Source organism: Oncorhynchus keta, unplaced genomic scaffold (assembly GCF_023373465.1).
Source record: "Oncorhynchus keta strain PuntledgeMale-10-30-2019 unplaced genomic scaffold, Oket_V2 Un_contig_17302_pilon_pilon, whole genome shotgun sequence".
In the NCBI taxonomy this organism is placed as follows: Eukaryota; Metazoa; Chordata; class Actinopteri; order Salmoniformes; family Salmonidae; genus Oncorhynchus; species Oncorhynchus keta.
The window spans coordinates 19,055-40,000 of NW_026280376.1; the positions used below are offsets into that span (position 1 = coordinate 19,055).

The window sequence follows — 20,946 nt, forward strand, 5'->3', positions numbered from 1 at the left end:
ATCACCCTGGTCGGCGGTTCCATCACCCTGGTCAGTGGGTTTATCACCCTGGTCAGCGGGTTTATCACCCTGGTCAGTGGGTTTATCACCCTGGTCAGTGGGTTTATCACCCTGGTCAGCGGGTTTATCACCCTGGACAGCAGGTTTATCACCCTGGTCGGTGGGTTTATCACCCTGGTCAGTAGTTCCATCACCCTGGTCAGTGGGTTTATCACCCTGGTCAGTAGTTCCATCACCCTGGTCAGCGGGTTTATCACCCTGGACAGCAGGTTTATCACTCTGGTCAGTGGGTTTATCACCCTGGTTTATCACCCTGGTCAGCATGTTTATCACCCTGGTCAGTGGGTTTATCACCCTGGTCAGTAGTTCCATCACCCTGGTCAGTGGGTTTATCACCCTGGTCTGTGGGTTTATCACCCTGGTCAGTGGGTGTATCACCCTGGTCAGTGGGTTTATCACCCTGGTCAGTAGGTTTATCACCCTGGTCAGTGGGTGTATCACCCTGGTCAGTGGGTGTATCACCCTGGTCAGTGGGTGTATCACCCTGGTCAGCCACTAACTTTCTGAACTCGTTCTCATTTTATCAATGAACCTCGAAAATACCTTGAATATAAAAAGATGTATGACGTAAACTTCTGAGAAGAATCATTCGGAATATGAATAAATTAAGGGATGAAAATAAACGTGTCGACTACAGTTTAATATTCCCAGTAGAGGCACATTCCACAGAATGTACATAAATAAAAAATGATTTTATTTGGTGTTGATAGAAAATGTTCTAGAAGCACAGGAGGGAACCCTGTGAAATGATGCAGGGCAACGCTTGAGAACACGAACCATGGTGAGTATAAGGATAATAATGAGCGTTCCTCGGTATGTGTGTAACCTAGCTACATATTTAGTAAACGGGGCTTTAGGGAGAGAGAAGCCCTCTGTGAAGGGGTCTCGGTTCAAGGGGAGCTGTTTACTGTTGTTGTACAAAAGGCGTTTTATTAACGGTGTGTGAGGCGTTTCTGTTCTGTCTTATTTTGTTGGCCACGCCCTGACTCTTTTATTTTTTTGAAACACTAAACCGACTGAACCTGCCCCACGCCCGCCTCGCTTCCTCTCGTCGCATGAGTTGACATGGATAGAAAAGAGCAGAAGCTTTGCACTATCCCAACAGACTCCAGTCCTACCGAACCGAGACAAGTGTAGTGGATAACCCAGTCGGACGAGATCGCTAATTAGACCACACACAGACTTGAATACATCGCTACAGTCAGTCTTCTCATGCACCGTCCCGTTTCATCAGTCGTTATTATATGATTATTATTGCGGCCGCTCGCACCTTGTTATTCCGGTGGGGAGTATAAATCTATATGGCCGCGACGCTGATCACGATGAGCGCTGGGACCGGGACCGGGACCGGGCAGGACGAGATGTTCTACACCCTGCTCAAGCCCATGCTTTCGGAAGGCTTCCCGGCCGAGGAGTCGGCTCTGTTCGGTTTCGATACCAAGAACCTACTGATGGAAAGGAGTGGACAGAGTGAATACGCGCACCAGGTAAATGCAGTTTGTCAGTGTGGAGATGTTCTCCCCGGTGTCGGCTATTCTTTATCTCAGAATGGGCGAGGTTGGTTGGCATGTTGCAAAGCACTAAGGCTGTTCGTTTTGCTGTGATGTGGGGAATACTATATATAGTATTATAAAAAATGTAGAGGAGATTGGCGCTTTAATTGTGCGTAATAATAACGTCTCCTGATGTTGTTTATGGTCGTAAGTATTGTATCATTCGATGTGTAGGCCTATGGGTCGGGACACAGCAGGAAGATTACATGATTGGGAACGAGAGACATCGCCGGAACGGCAGGTAGCCTCGTGGTTAAAGTGTTGGACTAGTAACTGAATGGTTGCTGGATTGAATCCCCGAGCTGACAAGGTAACAAACAATCTGTCGTTCTGCCCCTGAACAAGGCAGTTAACCCACTGTTTCTAGGCCGTCATTGTAAATAATAATTTGTTCTTAACTGACTTGCCTAGTTTAAAAAAAATAGCAAGACGCATTTAGCTCATAGTTCATTGGAACTGGTAGGACAGGCAGCTATGCCAGACAGTGCCAGTTGCTCACAATTGGTTTCTTGGCTACCATTCCCATCAACAACTGACTCCGTCCGATCCCATCTACTCTCTAACGCACGGCGCGAGTCCGGACCCAACCCGATATAGTAGGTAGAAACTTCCCAGCAATGTCGACAGACAGACAGCCCGAGCGCCTTAATCGGGACACTTGTGGCACATATACATGACCAGTTAACAGCTGGACGATCTAAAGGACAGAAATAGAAAAGCGTTCCTTCAGACAGCAAGCCATTGCGTAAAGAACAGGACAGAGCAGTTACTTTGCGGGACAGCGGAAGCACCAACAGGGAGGGTGTTTTTCCTTGCCAATGTCCAGTAACCATTTCCTCCATTAGTTGGATGATCTTTAATGAGTTATTTATGTGGAGCCTGAATAGTATTTATTATCGTGTGTGTGTGTGTGTGTGTGTGTGTGTGTGTGTGTGTGTGTGTGTGTGTGTGTGTGTGTGTGTGTGTGTGTGTGTGTGTGTGTGTGTGTGTGTGTGTGTGTGTGTGTGTGTTGTTTTCCTCCTGAGCAGAGGGAATGGAGAGAGAGAGTCAGGTTCATTCCTTCATCATGACCACCTGTCAGTAGGTCGCTGTCCCAAATGGCAGCCTATTCCCTATGTAGTGCACTACTTTTAAACCGACGTTAATGGCACCCTATTCCCTATGTAGTGCACTACTTTTAAACCAACGTTAATGGCACCCTATTCCCTATGTAGTGCACTACTTTTAACCCGACGTTAATGGCACCCTATTCCCTATGTAGTGCACTACTTTTAAACCGAAGTCAATGGCACCCTATTCCCTATGTAGTGCACTAGTTTTAATCACAGCCCTGTGGGTGCCGTTTGGGAAGCAGACAGGGCCTGTTTAAAGCCCTCTGGTCTGGTTGGTGTGAGAACAGTTTACAGCTGAGGTGGGAATGTGGCAGCAGCTCACTGAAGGCTACTTGACACATGTCTGCCTGGTGACTCTGTCTGTCCTATCAGACATTACTACCGGACTCCTCATCCCACTGGTCACCACATAGTTTCAGCATGACACAGTCAAACACTGGCTCCGAACTCTTAATAAATGGACTGTATAGAATGTAGTATCTTAATTTGATCGCTCTTTTCTCGCGGAGGATTTCCCCCTTGCCTCGATAAACCCATACTACTAACACACGATTTCTATTTTACAGTATTGCACTTTTTCCACGTAGTCTACTTTTTTTTCGGGCCAGCTAATAGTCTATCGACCGATCAAGTAACATTATGGACTAAACGTTCAGATCCTATTGCTGCAGGATTATTTTTCTGTGACGATATAGGTCAAATTATGATCCTCCATCTGTATGAGGTTTGACATGATAGATGAAGTTGTATTTCAGACATGTTCAGGTTTGTTCGTACCTCTTCACAAAAAAAAACTAAGAATGTACCATTTTCTCTGAAATAACTTGACATTTACTAAAGTAATTATTTATTATTTATTTAATAGAAATCAGACTTTGTTTTTTATTTTTTTATTCAACATAATACTGTACATAATAAAATGACATGATGACATAAATGATGGGACCCTTAAACCTAATATTATGTGGCACAACCTTCAGAGGTAATCACTGCAATCAAATGTTCTCTGTAGCTCTCAGTGAGACTCCTGCACCTGTTAACAGGTAGTTTGACCCGCTCTTCCTGAGCAAACTGCTCCAGCTGTCTCAGGTTTGATGGGTGCTTTCTGCAGACTGTAGGATTCAGATCAGGACTCATTAGAAGGCCTCTCCAGACTGTAGGATTCAGATCAGGACTCATTAGAAGGCCTCTCCAGACTGTAGGATTCAGATCAGGACTCATTAGAAGGCCTCTCCAGACTGTAGGATTCAGATCAGGACTCATTAGAAGGCCTCTCCAGACTGTAGGATTCAGATCAGGACTCATTAGAAGGCCTCTCCAGACTGTAGGATTCAGATCAGGACTCATTAGAAGGCCTCTCCAGACTGTAGGATTCAGATCAGGACTCATTAGAAGGCCTCTCCAGACTAGGATTCAGATCAGGACTCATTAGAAGGCCTCTCCAGACTGTAGGATTCAGATCAGGACTCATTAGAAGGCCTCTCCAGACTAGGATTCAGATCAGGACTCATTAGAAGGCCTCTCCAGACTAGGATTCAGATCAGGACTCATTAGAAGGCCTCTCCAGACTGTAGGATTCAGATCAGGACTCATTAGAAGGCCTCTCCAGACTAGGATTCAGATCAGGACTCATTAGAAGGCCTCTCCAGACTGTAGGATTCAGATCAGGACTCATTAGAAGGCCTCTCCAGACTGTAGGATTCAGATCAGGACTCATTAGAAGGCCTCTCCAGACTAGGATTCAGATCAGGACTCATTAGAAGGCCTCTCCAGACTGTAGGATTCAGATCAGGACTCATTAGAAGGCCTCTCCAGACTCTAGGATTCAGATCAGGACTCATTAGAAGGCCTCTCCAGACTGTAGGATTCAGATCAGGACTCATTAGAAGGCCTCTCCAGACTAGGATTCAGATCAGGACTCATTAGAAGGCCTCTCCAGACTGTAGGATTCAGATCAGGACTCATTAGAAGGCCTCTCCAGTCTAGGATTCAGATCAGGACTCATTAGAAGGCCTCTCCAGACTGTAGGATTCAGATCAGGACTCATTAGAAGGCCTCTCCAGACTAGGATTCAGATCAGGACTCATTAGAAGGCCTCTCCAGACTAGGATTCAGATCAGGACTCATTAGAAGGCCTCTCCAGACTGTAGGATTCAGATCTGGTCCATTAACTCTGGTCCATGGTCAGTGTGATGACCACAATGATACCAAACAGCACAGTGACTACTTTACCCCCATTTAAATGGGCTGGATGACTGATTACGAAAAAAATTTGGAGACGTGTGTGTGTGTGTGTGTGTGTGTGTGTGTGTGTGTGTGTGTGTGTGTGTGTGTGTGTGTGTGTGTGTGTGTGTGTGTGTGTGTGTGTGTGTGTGTGTGTGTGTGTGTGTGTGTGTGTGTGTGATGATAATTAAAGAAACAAATTAGTTTTCTTATCACTATCATCTAATTATTTATGATCTTTTCTGAGGGGTACCAACAAATGTGTCCAGGCCATTTTTCTTTTAGAATATATTTGTAGAATAAGCGATAACTAATCTCTTGTTCACAGCTTCTATGCTTTATCCTCACACACCGAAGGCGAGTAATCGTGATGAAATGAGCTTTTAATTTCATCTCTTTTCAGGAGGAATGAAGCATTATTTCAATGAGGGTACCAACACATTTGATCTGTAAATGATTGAACTTTATGTCGATACCTGAACTTATTCTTCCTGTCCAGAATGCAGCATGTCGATCATACTGATCAGTATCACTTGATGATCAAAGATGTAAGAAAAAATCAATTAAAGGAATGTTTCTCTATTAAGTTAATTAAATCTAAATCAATTAAAGGAATGTTTCTCTATTAAGTTAATTAAATCTAAATCAATTAAAGGAATGTTTCTCTATTAAGTTAATTAAAACAAAATCAATTAAAGGATTGTTTTAAATGTAAATGTAAATGTTTCTCTATTAAGTTAATTAAAACCAAAGTGAAATCGCCCCAAAAAAAAACATAATTATTATTTTTTTATAACATTCCATTTACATCCAAAATAGAGATTTGGTTCAGAATTAATAATGAGCCAACCTTTTAAAGTAAGTCTTGTCTTTTCTCCTCAGACAGGGAAGAGTGAGCTGGATAAGTACCTCTCCCCCCAGACGTCGCTCCTGATGCCCCATCCTGACCCTCCAGAGCAGAACAAGTCTCGTCGGGACAGCGCCTCTGTGATGGATCACTTCTTTGGCGACGACCAGGGCGGATCTCCTTACAGCATCAACATGAACGTCTTCCTGCCCGACCTGGCCTACCTGAGGATGGGCTTGTGTCGGCCGGCACGCCCGGGGCCTGGGGGTAACGGTGGAGGCATGGGCCAGCAGGTCAAAACAGAACCCTCTTCCTCCTCTCCCTTCGCCCATCCTCACCCTCACTGCCCCAGCAGTAGCGTCCACAGTAACGGCATCAGCCTTTCCGCGGTAACGTCGGTGTCGTCGTCTTCGTCTTCTTCTTCTTCTTCGTTACCGGAGTTCACTAGCGTGTTCAGCCCGTCCGGTGGTGGTGACCCGACCTCTGACGCCGTGGCAACGGGCGGTTCTGTTTACGTGAAGGAGGAGCTGGGGTCGTTCGATCTGCGTCACGACGACTCTCTGTTCCAGCTGCTCTCTGCTGAGCTGGACTCCGCCCCTCTCGCGCCCATGCATCACCACGGCAACAATGTTCATCACCGGGCGGGGCAGCATCACGGAGGTTCCGGTCCCTCGCCCGTCATGCACACCTTCCACGACCTACACTTAGCCGCCCAGGCCCAGCAGCAACACCAACAACTGCAGAGTGCCAAGGCAAGCTACTGTGGTGGGCTGCACAGCGTGGGAGGGGCCTACCCTCACCCTCACTTCCTCCAGCAGCCCCAGCACCATCAGGCCAAGGCCCCCTACCTGCCCCCCTCTCCTCCCAGCTCAGAGCCCAGCTCCCCAGATCGTCAGAAGGACCTCCTTCAGAACCTCTCCCCTCCCCCTTCCTATGCCGCCACTATCGCCTCCAAGCTGGGAGTCAGCGTCTCCCCCAGTCTTTCCCCCACCGGTGTGGCTCGGCCCCCAGCCTCAAGTCTAACTCCAGCCCCAGGCTCCGGCCCAGCTCCAAGCCTAAACCAGTCCATGCAGGTCCGCTACAACCGCAGGACCAACCCAGACCTGGAGAAGAGGAGGATACACCACTGTGACTTCCCAGGTCAGGACTCCTCCCTCTACTGTCAGGACTCCTCCCTCTACTGTCAGGACTCCTCCCTCTTACTGTCAGGACTCCTCCCTCTACTGTCAGGACTCCTCCCTCTACTGTCAGGACTCCTCCCTCTACTGTCAGGACTCCTCCCTCTACTGTCAGGACTCCTCCCTCCCTCCCTCTACTGTCAGGACGCCTCCCTCCCTCCCTCTACTGTCAGGACTCCTCCCTCTACTGTCAGGACTCCTCCCTCTTACTGTCAGGACTCCTCCCTCTTACTGTCAGGACTCCTCCCTCTACTGTCAGGACTCCTCCCTCTACTGTCAGGACTCCTCCCTCTACTGTCAGGACTCCTCCCTCTACTGTCAGGACCCCTCCCTCCCTCTACTGTCAGGACCCCTCCCTCCCTCTACTGTCAGGACATATCCCTCCCTCTACTGTCAGGACTTATCCCTCCCTCTACTGTCAGGACTTATCCCTCCCTCTACTGTCAGGACTTATCCCTCCCTCTACTGTCAGGACTCCTCCCTCCCTCTACTGTCAGGACTCCTCCCTCCCTCTACTGTCAGGACTCCTCCCTCCCTCTACTGTCAGGACGTATCCCTCCCTCTACTGTCAGGACGTATCCCTCCCTCTACTGTCAGGACTTATCCCTCCCTCTACTGTCAGGACTCCTCCCTCTACTGTCAGGACTCCTCCCTCTACTGTCAGGACTCCTCCCTCTACTGTCAGGACTCCTCCCTCTACTGTCAGGACTCCTCCCTCTACTGTCAGGACTAATCCCTTACTCTACTGTCAGGACGTATCCCTCCCTCTACTGTCAGGACTAATCCCTCCCTCTACTGTCAGGACTCCTCCCTCCCTCTACTGTCAGGACTAATCCCTCCCTCTACTGTCAGGACGTATCCCTCCCTCTACTGTCAGGACTCCTCCCTCTACTGTCAGGACTCCTCCCTCCCTCTACTGTCAGGACATATCCCTCCCTCTACTGTCAGGACGTATCCCTCCCTCTACTGTCAGGACTCCTCCCTCCCTCTACTGTCAGGACTCCTCCCTCTACTGTCAGGACTCCTCCTCCCTCTACTGTCAGGACTTATCCCTCCCTCTACTGTCAGGACTTATCCCTCCCTCTACTGTCAGGACATATCCCTCCCTCTACTGTCAGGACTCCTCCCTCCCTCTACTGTCAGGACGTATCCCTCCCTCTACTGTCAGGACGTATCCCTCCCTCCCTCTACTGTCAGGACGTATCCCTCCCTCTACTGTCAGGACTCCTCCCTCCCTCTACTGTCAGGACGTATCCCTCCCTCTACTGTCAGGACTCCTCCCTCCCTCTACTGTCAGGACTCCTCCCTCCCTCTACTGTCAGGACTCCTCCCTCCCTCTACTGTCAGGACTCCTCCCTCCCTCTACTGTCAGGACGTATCCCTCCCTCTACTGTCAGGACGTATCCCTCCCTCTACTGTCAGGACATATCCCTCCCTCTACTGTCAGGACTCCTCCCTCTACTGTCAGGACTCCTCCCTCCCTCTACTGTCAGGACTTATCCCTCCCTCTACTGTCAGGACTTATCCCTCCCTCTACTGTCAGGACGTATCCCTCCCTCTACTGTCAGGACTCCTCCCTCCCTCTACTGTCAGGACTCCTCCCTCCCTCTACTGTCAGGACTTATCCCTCCCTCTACTGTCAGGACTTATCCCTCCCTCTACTGTCAGGACGATCCCTCCCTCCCTCTACTGTCAGGACTTATCCCTCCCTCTACTGTCAGGACTTATCCCTCCCTCTACTGTCAGGACGTATCCCTCCCTCCCTCTACTGTCAGGACGTATCCCTCCCTCTACTGTCAGGACTCCTCCCTCCCTCTACTGTCAGGACTCCTCCCTCTACTGTCAGGACTCCTCCCTCCCTCTACTGTCAGGACTTATCCCTCTACTGTCAGGACTCCTCCCTCCCTCTACTGTCAGGACTCCTCCCTCTACTGTCAGGACTCCTCCCTCCCTCTACTGTCAGGACTTATCCCTCTACTGTCAGGACGTATCCCTCCCTCTACTTTCAGGACTCCTCCCTCCCTCTACTGTCAGGACTCCTCCCTCTACTGTCAGGACTCCTCCCTCCCTCTACTGTCAGGACTTATCCCTCCCTCTACTGTCAGGACTCCTCCCTCCCTCTACTGTCAGGACTCCTCCCTCCCTCTACTGTCAGGACTTATCCCTCCCTCTACTGTCAGGACGTATCCCTCCCTCTACTGTCAGGACGTATCCCTCCCTCTACTGTCAGGACTCCTCCCTCTACTTTCAGGACGTATCCCTCCCTCTACTGTCAGGACTCCTCCCTCTACTTTCAGGACTCCCTCCCTCTACTGTCAGGACTCCTCCCTCCCTCTACTGTCAGGACTTATCCCTCCCTCTACTGTCAGGACTTATCCCTCCCTCTACTGTCAGGACTCCTCCCTCTACTTTCAGGACGTATCCCTCCCTCTACTGTCAGGACTCCTCCCTCCCTCTACTGTCAGGACTTATCCCTCCCTCTACTGTCAGGACTTATCCCTCCCTCTACTGTCAGGACTTATCCCTCCCTCTACTGTCAGGACTCCCTCCCTCTACTGTCAGGACGTATCCCTCCCTCTACTGTCAGGACTTATCCTCCCTCTACTGTCAGGACTCCTCCCTCTACTGTCAGGACGTATCCTCCCTCTACTGTCAGGACTCCTCCCTCTACCAGGACGTATCCCTCCCTCTACTGTCAGGTCCTCCCTCTACTGTCAGGACGTATCCCTCCCTCTACTGTCAGGACTCCTCCCTCTACTTTCAGGAAGTATCCCTCCCTCTACTTTCAGGACTTATCCCTCCCTCTACTGTCTCTCCTCCCTCCCTCTACTGTCAGGACTAATCCCTCCCTCTACTGTCAGGACTCCTCCCTCCCTCTACTGTCAGGACTCCTCCCTCTACTGTCAGGACTCCTCCCTCTACTGTCAGGACGTACCCCTCCCTCCCTCTACTGTCAGGACCCCTCCCTCCATCCCTCCCTCTACTGTCAGGACGTACCCCTGTTATGGGCGGTGGTCTGATTAGCTCAGTGTCCATAGTGTCCTGTGTTATGGGCGGTGGTCTGATTAGCTCAGTGTCCTGTGTTATGGGCGGTGGTCTGATTAGCTCAGTGTCCTGTGTTATGGGCGGTGGTCTGATTAGCTCAGTGTCTATAGTGTCCTGTGTTATGGGTGGTGGTCTGATTAGCTCAGTGTCCTGTGTTATGGGCGGTGGTCTGATTAGCTCAGTGTCCTGTGTTATGGGCGGTGGTCTGATTAGCTCAGTGTCTATAGTGTCCTGTGTTATGGGCGGTGGTCTGATTAGCTCAGTGGTCTGATTAGCTCAGTGTCTATAGTGTCCTGTGTTATGGGCGGTGGTCTGATTAGCTCAGTGTCCTGTGTTATGGGCGGTGGTCTGATTAGCTCAGTGTCCTGTGTTATGGGCGGTGGTCTGATTAGCTCAGTGTCTATAGTGTCCTGTGTTATGTGGTCTGGTGTGTCTGACTCAGTGTCTATAGTGTCCTGTGTTATGGGCGGTGGTCTGATTAGCTCAGTGTCTATAGTGTCCTGTGTTATGGGCGGTGGTCTGATTAGCTCAGTGTCCTGTGTTATGGGCGGTGGTCTGATTAGCTCAGTGTCCTGTGTTATGGGTGGTGGTCTGATTAGCTCAGTGTCTATAGTGTCCTGTGTTATGGGCGGTGGTCTGATTAGCTCAGTGTCCTGTGTTATGGGTGGTGGTCTGATTAGCTCAGTGTCCTGTGTTATGGGCGGTGGTCTGATTAGCTCAGTGTCTATAGTGTCCTGTGTTATGGGTGGTGGTCTGATTAGCTCAGTGTCTAGTGTCCTGTGTTATGGGTGGTGGTCTGATTAGCTCAGTGTCCATAGTGTCCTGTGTTATGGGTGGTGGTCTGATTAGCTCAGTGTCTATAGTGTCCTGTGTTATGGGCGGTGGTCTGATTAGCTCAGTGTCTATAGTGTCCTGTGTTATGGGCGGTGGTCTGATTAGCTCAGTGTCCTGTGTTATGGGTGGTGGTCTGATTAGCTCAGTGTCTATAGTGTCCTGTGTTATGGGTGGTGGTCTGATTAGCTCAGTGTCCTGTGTTATGGGTGGTGGTCTGATTAGTCAGTGTCCTGTGTTATGGGCGGTGGTCTGATTAGCTCAGTGTCTATAGTGTCCTGTGTTATGGGCGGTGGTCTGATTAGCTCAGTGTCCTGTGTTATGGGCGGTGGTCTGACTCAGTGAATTTAGTCAACATTACTATTCTCTGTGTGTGTTGCCTCTGAATGATGTTGAATAATTCAGTAATCGACAGCAGGCTTTTAGCCAGCACCTAGGATGTATCCTAAACGGCGCCCTATTCCCTACATAGTGCCCTCGTTGTGACCAGAATCCTGGTCAAAAGTAGTGCACTATGTAGGGAACAGGGTGTCGTTTTGGATGCAACCAAGCTCTAGAGATCTGTCAGAGAAACACAGGAAATGGACGACCGAGACGGATTCTTATTGGTTGCATCAAATTGACAGTGTTTCACAGCTAGAAAAACACACCAGTCAGTCCACTGAAAAACACACACACACACACACATAAACAAACTCCTCTTGGGCTAATATAATAGTCACGTGCTCCTCCTGCTTGTCAGCAGCTCTCGTGCCCTCTCACTAATGTTAGATGATGTCAGATAGCCTCTGGCTCTGGGATTGGAGGGTTACTCAACTCCTCAGCATGTCTGGACTGGTTGTTGTAAATGGGAGCAGAACTCTGTAGAGAACAGAACTCTGTAGAGACGGTGTTGTAGAACTCTGTAGAGACGGTGTTGTAGAACTCTGTAGAGGCGGTGTTGCAGAACTCTGTAGAGACGGTGTTGTAGAACTCTGTAGAGACGGTGTTGTAGAACTCTGTAGAGGCGGTGTTGCAGAACTCTGTAGAGGCGGTGTTGCAGAACTCTGTAGAGGCGGTGTTGTAGAACTCTGTAGAGGCGGTGTTGCAGAACTCTGTAGAGGCGGTGTTGCAGAACTCTGTAGAGGCGGTGTTGCAGAACTCTGTAGAGGCGGTGTTGCAGAACTCTGTAGAGGCGGTGTTGCAGAACTCTGTAGAGACGGTGTTGCAGAACTCTGTAGAGACGGTGTTGCAGAACTCTGTAGAGACGGTGTTTCAGAACTCTGTAGAGACGGTGTTGTAGAACTCTGTAGAGACGGTGTTGTAGAACTCTGTAGAGACGGTGTTGCAGAACAGGGAGACGGTGTTGCAGAACTCTGTAGAGACGGTGTTGTAGAGACGGTGTTGCAGAACTCTGTAGAGACGGTGTTGCAGAACTCTGTAGAGGCGGTGTTGCAGAACAGGGAGACGGTGTTGCAGAACTCTGTAGAGACGGTGTTGCAGAACTCTGTAGAGGCGGTGTTGTAGAACTCTGTAGAGACGGTGTTGCAGAACTCTGTAGAGGCGGTGTTGTAGAACTCTGTAGAGGCGGTGTTGCAGAACAGGGAGACGGTGTTGCAGAACTCTGTAGAGACGGTGTTGTAGAACTCTGTAGAGACGGTGTTGCAGAACTCTGTAGAGGCGTGTGTTGTAGAACAGGAGACGGTGTTGCAGAACTCTGTAGAGACGGTGTTGTAGAACTCTGTAGAGACGGTGTTGCAGAACTCTGTAGAGACGGTGTTGCAGAACTCTGTAGAGACGGTGTTGCAGAACTCTGTAGAGACGGTGTTGCAGAACTCTGTGCGGTGTTGTAGAACTGGAGACGGTGTTGCAGAACTCTGTAGAGACGGTGTTGTAGAACTCTGTAGAGAAGAACTCTGTCGGTGTTACTCTGTAGAGGCGGTGTTGCAGAACTCTGGAGACGGTGTTGCAGAACTCTGTAGAGGCGGTGTTGCAGAACTCTGTAGAGGCGGTGTTGTAGAGAACTCTGTAGAGGCGGTGTTGCAGAACTCTGTAGAGACGGTGTTGTAGAACTCTGTAGAGGCGGTGTTGCAGAACTCTGTAGAGACGGTGTTGCAGAACTCTGTAGAGGCGGTGTTGCAGAACTCTGTAGAGGCGGTGTTGCAGAACGGTGTTGCAGAACTCTGTAGAGGCGGTGTTGCAGAACTCTGTAGAGGCGGTGTTGCAGAACTCTGTAGAGGCGGTGTTGTAGAACTCTGTAGAGACGGTGTTGCAGAACTCTGTAGAGACGGTGTTGCAGAACTCTGTAGAGGCGGTGTTGCAGAACTCTGTAGAGGCGGTGTTGCAGAACTCTGTAGAGACGGTGTTGTAGAACTCTGTAGAGGCGGTGTTGCAGAACTCTGTAGAGACGGTGTTGCAGAACTCTGTAGAGGCGGTGTTGCAGAACTCTGTAGAGGCGGTGTTGCAGAACTCTGTAGAGGCGGTGTTGCAGAACTCTGTAGAGACGGTGTTGTAGAACTCTGTAGAGGCGGTGTTGCAGAACTCGGTGTTGCAGAACTCTGTAGAGGCGGTGTTGCAGAACTCTGTAGAGGCGGTGTTGCAGAACTCTGTAGAGACGGTGTTGTAGAACTCTGTAGAGACGGTGTTGCAGAACTCTGTAGAGGCGGTGTTGTAGAACTCTGTAGAGACGGTGTTGCAGAACTCTGTAGAGGCGGTGTTGCAGAACTCTGTAGAGGCGGTGTTGTAGAACTCTGTAGAGGCGGTGTTGCAGAACTCTGTAGAACGGTGTTGCAGAACTCTGTAGAGACGGTGTTGTAGAACTCTGTAGAGGCGGTGTTGCAGAACTCTGTAGAGACGGTGTTGTAGAACTCTGTAGAGGCGGTGTTGCAGAACTCTGTAGAGACGGTGTTGCAGAACTCTGTAGAGACGGTGTTGCAGAACTCTGTAGAGGCGGTGTTGCAGAACTCTGTAGAGACGGTGTTGTAGAACTCTGTAGAGACGGTGTTGCAGAACTCTGTAGAGACGGTGTTGTAGAACTCTGTAGAGACGGTGTTGTAGAACTCTGTAGAGACGGTGTTGTAGAACTCTGTAGAGACGGTGTTGTAGAACTCTGTAGAGACGGTGTTGCAGAACTCTGTAGAGGCGGTGTTGCAGAACTCTGTAGAGACGGTGTTGTAGAACTGGAGACGGTGTTGCAGAACTCTGTAGAGACGGTGTTGCAGAACTCTGTAGAGACGGTGTTGAACAGAACTCTGTAGAGGCGGTGTTGTAGAACTCTGTAGAGGCGGTGTTGTAGAACTCTGTAGAGACGGTGTTGCAGAACAGAGAGACGGTGTTGTAGAACTCTGTAGAGACGGTGTTGTAGAACTCTGTAGAGACGGTGTTTAGAACTCTGTAGAGACGGTGTTGCAGAACTCTGTAGAGACGGTGTTGCAGAACTCTGTAGAGGCGGTGTTGTAGAACTCTGTAGAGACGGTGTTGCAGAACTCTGTAGAGACGGTGTTGTAGAACTCTGTAGAGACGGTGTTGCAGAACTCTGTAGAGGCGGTGTTGTAGAACTCTGTAGAGACGGTGTTGCAGAACTCTGTAGAGGCGGTGTTGCAGAACTCTGTAGAGATGGTGTTGCAGAACTCTGTAGAGACGGTGTTGTAGAACTCTGTAGAGGCGGTGTTGCAGAACTCTGTAGAGGCGGTGTTGCAGAACTCGGCGGTGTTGCAGAACTCTGTAGTTGCAGAACTCTGTAGAGGCGGTGTTGCAGAACTCTGTAGAGGCGGTGTTGCAGAACTCTGTAGGCGGTGTTGCAGAACTCTGTAGAGGCGGTGTTGCAGAACTCTGTAGAGACGGTGTTGTAGAACTCTGTAGAGACGGTGTTGCAGAACTCTGTAGAGACGGTGTTGCAGAACTCTGTAGAGACGGTGTTGCAGAACTCTGAGGCGGTGTTGCAGAACTCTGTAGGCGGTGTTGCAGAACTCTGTAGAGGCGGTGTTGCAGAACTCTGTAGAGGCGGTGTTGCAGAACTCTGTAGAGGCGGTGTTGCAGAACTCTGTAGAGACGGTGTTGCAGAACTCTGTAGAGACGGTGTTGCAGAACTCTGTAGAGACGGTGTTGCAGAACTCTGTAGAGGCGGTGTTGCAGAACTCTGTAGAGACGGTGTTGTAGAACTCTGTAGAGACGGTGTTGCAGAACTCTGTAGAGACGGTGTTGTAGAACTCTGTAGAGACGGTGTTGTAGAACTCTGTAGAGACGGTGTTGTAGAACTCTGTAGAGACGGTGTTGTAGAACTCTGTAGAGACGGTGTTGCAGAACTCTGTAGAGGCGGTGTTGCAGAACTCTGTCTGTTGTAGAACAGGGAGACGGTGTTGCAGAACTCTGTAGAGACGGTGTTGTTGCAGAACTCTGTAGAGACGGTGTTGTAGAACTCTGTAGAGACGGTGTGCAGAACTCTGTAGAGAACTCTGTAGAGGCGGTGTTGTAGAACTCTGTAGAGACGGTGTTGCAGAACAGAGAGACGGTGTTGTAGAACTCTGTAGAGACGGTGTTGTAGAACTCTGTAGAGACGGTGTTGCAGAACTCTGTAGAGACGGTGTTGCAGAACTCTGTAGAGACGGTGTTGCAGAACTCTGTAGAGGCGGTGTTGCAGAACTCTGTAGAGACGGTGTTGTAGAACTCTGTAGAGACGGTGTTGCAGAACTCTGTAGAGACGGTGTTGCAGAACTCTGTACGGTGTTGAGAACTCTGTAGAGACGGTGTTGCAGAACTCTGTAGAGACGGTGTTGCAGAACTCTGCAGAACTAGAGACGGTGTTGTAGAACTCTGTAGAGACGGTGTTGCAGAACTCTGTAGAGACGGTGTTGCAGAACTCTGTAGAGAACGTGTTGCAGAACTCTGTAGAGGCGGTGTTGCAGAACTCTGTAGAGCGGTGTTGCAGAACTCGGTGTTGCAGAACTCTGTAGAGACGGTGTTGTAGAACTCTCGGTGTTGCAGAACTCTGTAGAGCGGTGTTGCAGAACTCTGTAGAGACGGTGTTGCAGAACTCTGTAGAGGCGGTGTTGCAGAACTCTGTAGAGACGGTGTTGTAGAACTCTGTAGAGACGGTGTTGCAGAACTCTGTAGAGACGGTGTTGCAGAACTCTGTAGAGGCGGTGTTGCAGAACTCTGTAGAGGCGGTGTTGCAGAACTCTGTAGAGGCGGTGTTGCAGAACTCTGTAGAGCGGTGTTGTAGAACTCTGTAGAGGCGGTGTTGCAGAACTCTGTAGAGACGGTGTTGCAGAACTCTGTAGAGACGTGTGCAGAACTCTTGAGAACTCTGTAGAGACGGTGTTGTAGAACTCTGTAGAGACGGTGTTGTAGAACTCTGTAGAGACGGTGTTGCAGAACTCTGTAGAGACGGTGTTGCAGAACTCTGTAGAGGCGGTGTTGCAGAACTCTGTAGAGACGGTGTTGCAGAACTCTGTAGAGACGGTGTTGTAGAACTCTGTAGAGACGGTGTTGCAGAACTCTGTAGAGACGGTGTTGCAGAACTCTGTAGAGACGGTGTTGCAGAACTCTGTAGAGGCGGTGTTGCAGAACTCTGTAGAGACGGTGTTGTAGAACTCTGTAGAGGCGGTGTTGCAGAACTCTGTAGAGACGGTGTTGCAGAACTCTGTAGAGACGGTGTTGCAGAACTCTGTAGAGGCGGTGTTGCAGAACTCTGTAGAGACGGTGTTGTAGAACTCTGTAGAGACGGTGTTGCAGAACTCTGTAGAGACGGTGTTGTAGAACTCTGTAGAGACGGTGTTGTAGAACTCTGTAGAGACGGTGTTGTAGAACTCTGTAGAGACGGTGTTGCAGAACTCTGTAGAGGCGGTGTTGCAGAACTCTGTAGAGACGGTGTTGTAGAACTGTAGAGACGGTGTTGCAGAACTCTGTAGAGACGGTGTTGTAGAACTCTGGAGACGGTGTTGCAGAACTCTGTAGAGACGGTGTTGTAGAACTGGAGACGGTGTTGCAGAACTCTGTAGAGCGGTGTTGTAGAACTCTGTAGAGCGGTGTTGTAGAACTCTGTAGAGACGGTGTTGCAGAACAGAGAGACGGTGTTGTAGAACTCTGTAGAGACGGTGTTGTAGAACTCTGTAGAGACAGAACTCTGTAGAGACGGTGTTGCAGAACTCTGTAGAGACGGTGTTGCAGAACTCTGTAGAGGCGGTGTTGTAGAACTCTGTAGAGACGGTGTTGCAGAACTCTGTAGAGACGGTGTTGTAGAACTCTGTAGAGACGGTGTTGCAGAACTCTGTAGAGGCGGTCAGAACTCTGTAGAGACGGTGTTGCAGAACTCTGTAGAGACGGTGTTGCAGAACTCTGTAGAGACGGTGTTGCAGCAGAGACGGTGTTGTAGAACTCTGTAGAGAGGCGGTGTTGCAGAACTCTGTAGAGACGGTGTTGCAGAACTCTGTAGAGGCGGTGTTGCAGAACTCTGTAGAGCGGTGTTGCAGAACTCTGTAGAGGCGGTGTTGCAGAACTCTGTAGAGGCGGTGTTGCAGAACTCTGTAGAGGCGGTGTTGCAGAACTCTGTAGAGGCGGTGTTGCAGAACTCTGTAGAGACGGTGTTGTAGAACTCTGTTGCGGTGTTGCAGAACTCTGTAGAGACGGTGTTGTAGAACTCTGTAGAGACGGTGTTGTAGAACTCTGTAGAGACGGTGTTGCAGAACTCTGTAGAGGCGGTGTTGCAGAACTCTGTAGAGGCGGTGTTGCAGAACTCTGTAGAGGCGGTGTTGTAGAACTCTGTAGAGCGGTGTTGCAGAACTCTGTAGAGACGGTGTTGCAGAACTCTGTAGAGACGGTGTTCAGAACTCTGTAGGGCGGTGGTAGAACTCTTGCAGAACTCTGTAGAGACGGTGTTGTAGAACTCTGTAGAGACGGTGTTGCAGAACTCTGTAGAGGCGGTGTTGTAGAACTCTGTAGAGACGGTGTTGCAGAACTCTGTAGAGGCGGTGTTGCAGAACTCTGTAGAGCGGTGTTGTAGAACTCTGTAGAGGCGGTGTTGTAGAACTCTGTAGAGACGGTGTTGCAGAACTCTGATAGAGACGGTGTTGCAGAACTCTGTAGAGACGGTGTTGCAGAACTCTGTAGAGACGGTGTTGTAGAACTCTGTAGAGGCGGTGTTGCAGAACTCAGAGACGGTGTTGTAGAACTCTGTAGAGGCGGTGTTGCAGAACTCTGTAGAGGCGGTGTTGCAGAACTCTGTAGAGGCGGTGTTGCAGAACTCTGTAGAGGCGGTGTTGCAGAACTCTGTAGAGACGGTGTTGCAGAACTCTGTCAGAGGCGGTGTTGTAGAATCAGAGGGCTCGTATTGCGGATCAGAGGGCTCATTGCGGATCAGGCTCGTATTGCGGATCAGAGGGCTCGTATTGCGGATCAGAGGGCCCGTATTGCGGATCAGAGGGCTCGTATTGCGGATCAGAGGGCTCGTATTGCGGATCAGAGGGCTCGTATTGCGGATCAGAGGGCTCGTATTGCGGATCAGAGGGCTCGTATTGCGGATCAGAGGGCTCGTATTGCGGATCAGAGGGCTCGATTGCGGATCAGAGGGCTCGTATTGCGGATCAGGGGGCTCGTATTGCGGATCAGAGGGCTCGTATTGCGGATCAGAGGGCTCGTATTGCGGATCAGAGGGGATTGCGGATCAGAGGGGTATTGCGGATCAGAGGGCTCGTATTGCGGATCAGAGGGCTCGTATTGCGGATCAGAGGGCTCGTATTGCGGATCAGGGGGCTGCGGATCAGGGGGCTTGCGGATCAGAGGGCTCGTATTGCGGATCAGAGGGCTCGTATTGCGGATCAGAGGGCTCGTATTGCGGATCAGAGGGGGCGGATCAGAGGGCTCGTATTGCGGATCAGAGGGCTCGTATTGCGGATCAGAGGGCTCGTATTGCGGATCAGAGGGCTCGTATTGCGGATCAGAGGGCTCGTATTGCGGATCAGAGGGCTCGTATTGCGGATCAGGGGGCTCGTATTGCGGATCAGGGGGCTCGTATTGCGGATCAGAGGGCTCGTATTGCGGATCAGAGGGCTCGTATTGCGGATCAGGGGGCTCGTATTGCGGATCAGAGGGCTCGTATTGCGGATCAGAGGGCTCGTATTGCGGATCAGAGGGCTCGTATTGCGGATCAGAGGGCTCGTATTGCGGATCAGAGGGCTCGTATTGCGGATCAGAGGGCTCGTATTGCGGATCAGAGGGCTCGTATTGCGGATCAGAGGGCTCGTATTGCGGATCAGGGGGCTCGTATTGCGGATCAGAGGGCTCGTATTGCGGATCAGAGGGCTCGTATTGCGGATCAGAGGGCTCGTATCATGCGGAGGGCTCATTGTGGATCAGAGGCTCCTCATCCTGATAGGATCAGAGGGCTCGTATTGCGGATCAGAGGGCTCGTATTGCGGATCAGAGGGCCCGGATAAGAGCGTCTGCTAAATGACTTAAATGTGAATGTCTGATGGATTTGTTCTTCTCTGTGTTTTGTTTCCCAGGATGTAAGAAAGTGTACACCAAGTCTTCCCATCTGAAAGCCCACCTGAGGACCCACACTGGTAAGACCTCTTTCTAATGGACCCGTTAAAGGGAGGCGTTTGCCCCTCTTTATTTTTGGTGGTTCCTCGTGGTGTTGCTAGGCAGGAGCGTAGTCTTGGCATGCGCTATGCGTTCATTTGTTACATGCTGCTTGGGGGAGGGGCCCCCGGCTCCGCCCCGCCCTCAATGTGCTGTTCTGTTAAACAGGCGCATAAGTCCACAACACTTCACAAACCTCCCGCTCTGTGTTGTAGAATATTGAGCAGTTCTAGAATGTTACCGGGAATTCTAGAACGTTTTCATCAGTCAGGGTCGAAGGGGGGGGGCTTTCTGGAAGGGTCGAAGGGTCGGGGGGCTTTCTGGAAGGGTCGAAGGGGGGCTTTCTGGAAGGGTCGAGGGGGGCTTTCTGGAAGGGTCGAGGGGGCTTTCTGGAAGGGTCGAAGGGGGGCTTTCTGGAAGGGTCGAAGGGGGGCTTTCTGGAAGGGTCGAGGGGGGCTTTCTGGAAGGGTCGAAGGGGGGCTTTCTGGAAGGGTCAAAGGGGGGCTTTCTGGAAGGGTCGAAGGGGGCTTTCTGGAAGGGGGGCTTTGTGGAAGGGTCGAAGGGGGGGCTTTCTGGAAGGGGAAGGGCTTTCTGGAAGGGGGGGGCTTTCTGGAAGGGTCGAAGGGGGGCTTTCTGGAAGGGTCGAAGGGGGGGCTTTCTGGAAGGGTCGAAGGGGGGCTTTCTGGGGTCGAGGGGGCTTTCTGGAAGGGTCGAAGGGGGGTCGAAGGGGGGGCTTTCTGGAAGGGTCGAAGGGGGGCTTTCTGGAAGGGTCGAAGGGGGGCTTTCTGGAAGGGTCGAAGGGGGGGGGTCGAAGGGGGGCTTTCTGGAAGGGTCGAAGGGGGGCTTTCTGGAAGGGTCGAAGGGGGGCTTTCTGGAAGGGTCGAAGGGGGGCTTTCTGGAAGGGTCGAAGGGGGGCTTTCTGGAAGGGTCGAAGGGGGGCTTTCTGGAAGGGTCGAAGGGGGGCTTTCTGGAAGGGTCGAAGGGGGGCTTTCTGGAAGGGTCGAAGGGGGGCTTTCTGGAAGGGTCGAAGGGGGGCTTTCTGGAAGGGTCGAGGGGGGCTTTCTGGAAGGGTCGAAGGGGGGCTTTCTGGAAGGGTCGAAGGGGGGCTTTCTGGAAGGGTCGAAGGGGGGCTTTCTGGAAGGGTCGAAGGGGGGCTTTCTGGAAAGGGTCTGGAAGGGGGGCTTTCTGGAAGGGTCTGGAAGGGTCGGGGGGCTTTCTGGAAGGGTCGAAGGGGGGCTTTCTGGAAGGGTCGAAGGGGGGCTTTCTGGAAGGGTCGAAGGGGGGCTTTCTGGAAGGGTCGAAGGGGGCTTTCTGGAAGGGTCGAAGGGGGCTTTCTGGAAGGGTAGGGGGCTTTCTGGAAGGGGAAGGGTCGAGGGGGCTTTCAGGAAGGGTCGAGGGGGCTTTCAGGAAGGGCTTTCTGGAAGGGTCTAGGGGGGCTTTCAGGAAGGGTCGAGGGGGCTTTCTGGAAGGGTCGAGGGGGCTTTCAGTAAGGGTCGAGGGGGCTTTCAGTAAGGGTCGAGGGGGCTTTCTGGAAGGGT

The 20,946-nt window shown here is 51.0% G+C and overlaps 1 protein-coding gene across 2 annotated transcripts in view; it reads left to right on the top strand.

Moving 5' to 3' along the window:
• Positions 1-1,071: 1,071 nt before the first annotated feature.
• The window catches only part of klf5a (Kruppel-like factor 5a), a 31,978-nt gene continuing 12,103 nt past the window's right edge, over positions 1,072-20,946 (top strand). Inside the window, exons 1-3 of one of the 2 annotated variants that reach the window (XM_052503378.1) lie at positions 1,072-1,547; positions 5,831-6,935; positions 19,330-19,389. In XM_052503378.1, the coding sequence (XP_052359338.1) occupies positions 1,362-1,547; positions 5,831-6,935; positions 19,330-19,389 (1,351 nt within the window). In that variant the 5' untranslated portion in view covers positions 1,072-1,361. Of the gene's footprint in view, positions 1,548-1,766; positions 1,924-5,830; positions 6,936-19,329; positions 19,390-20,946 lie in introns of those variants that run through there. The other variant, XM_052503379.1, reaches the window with a different exon arrangement.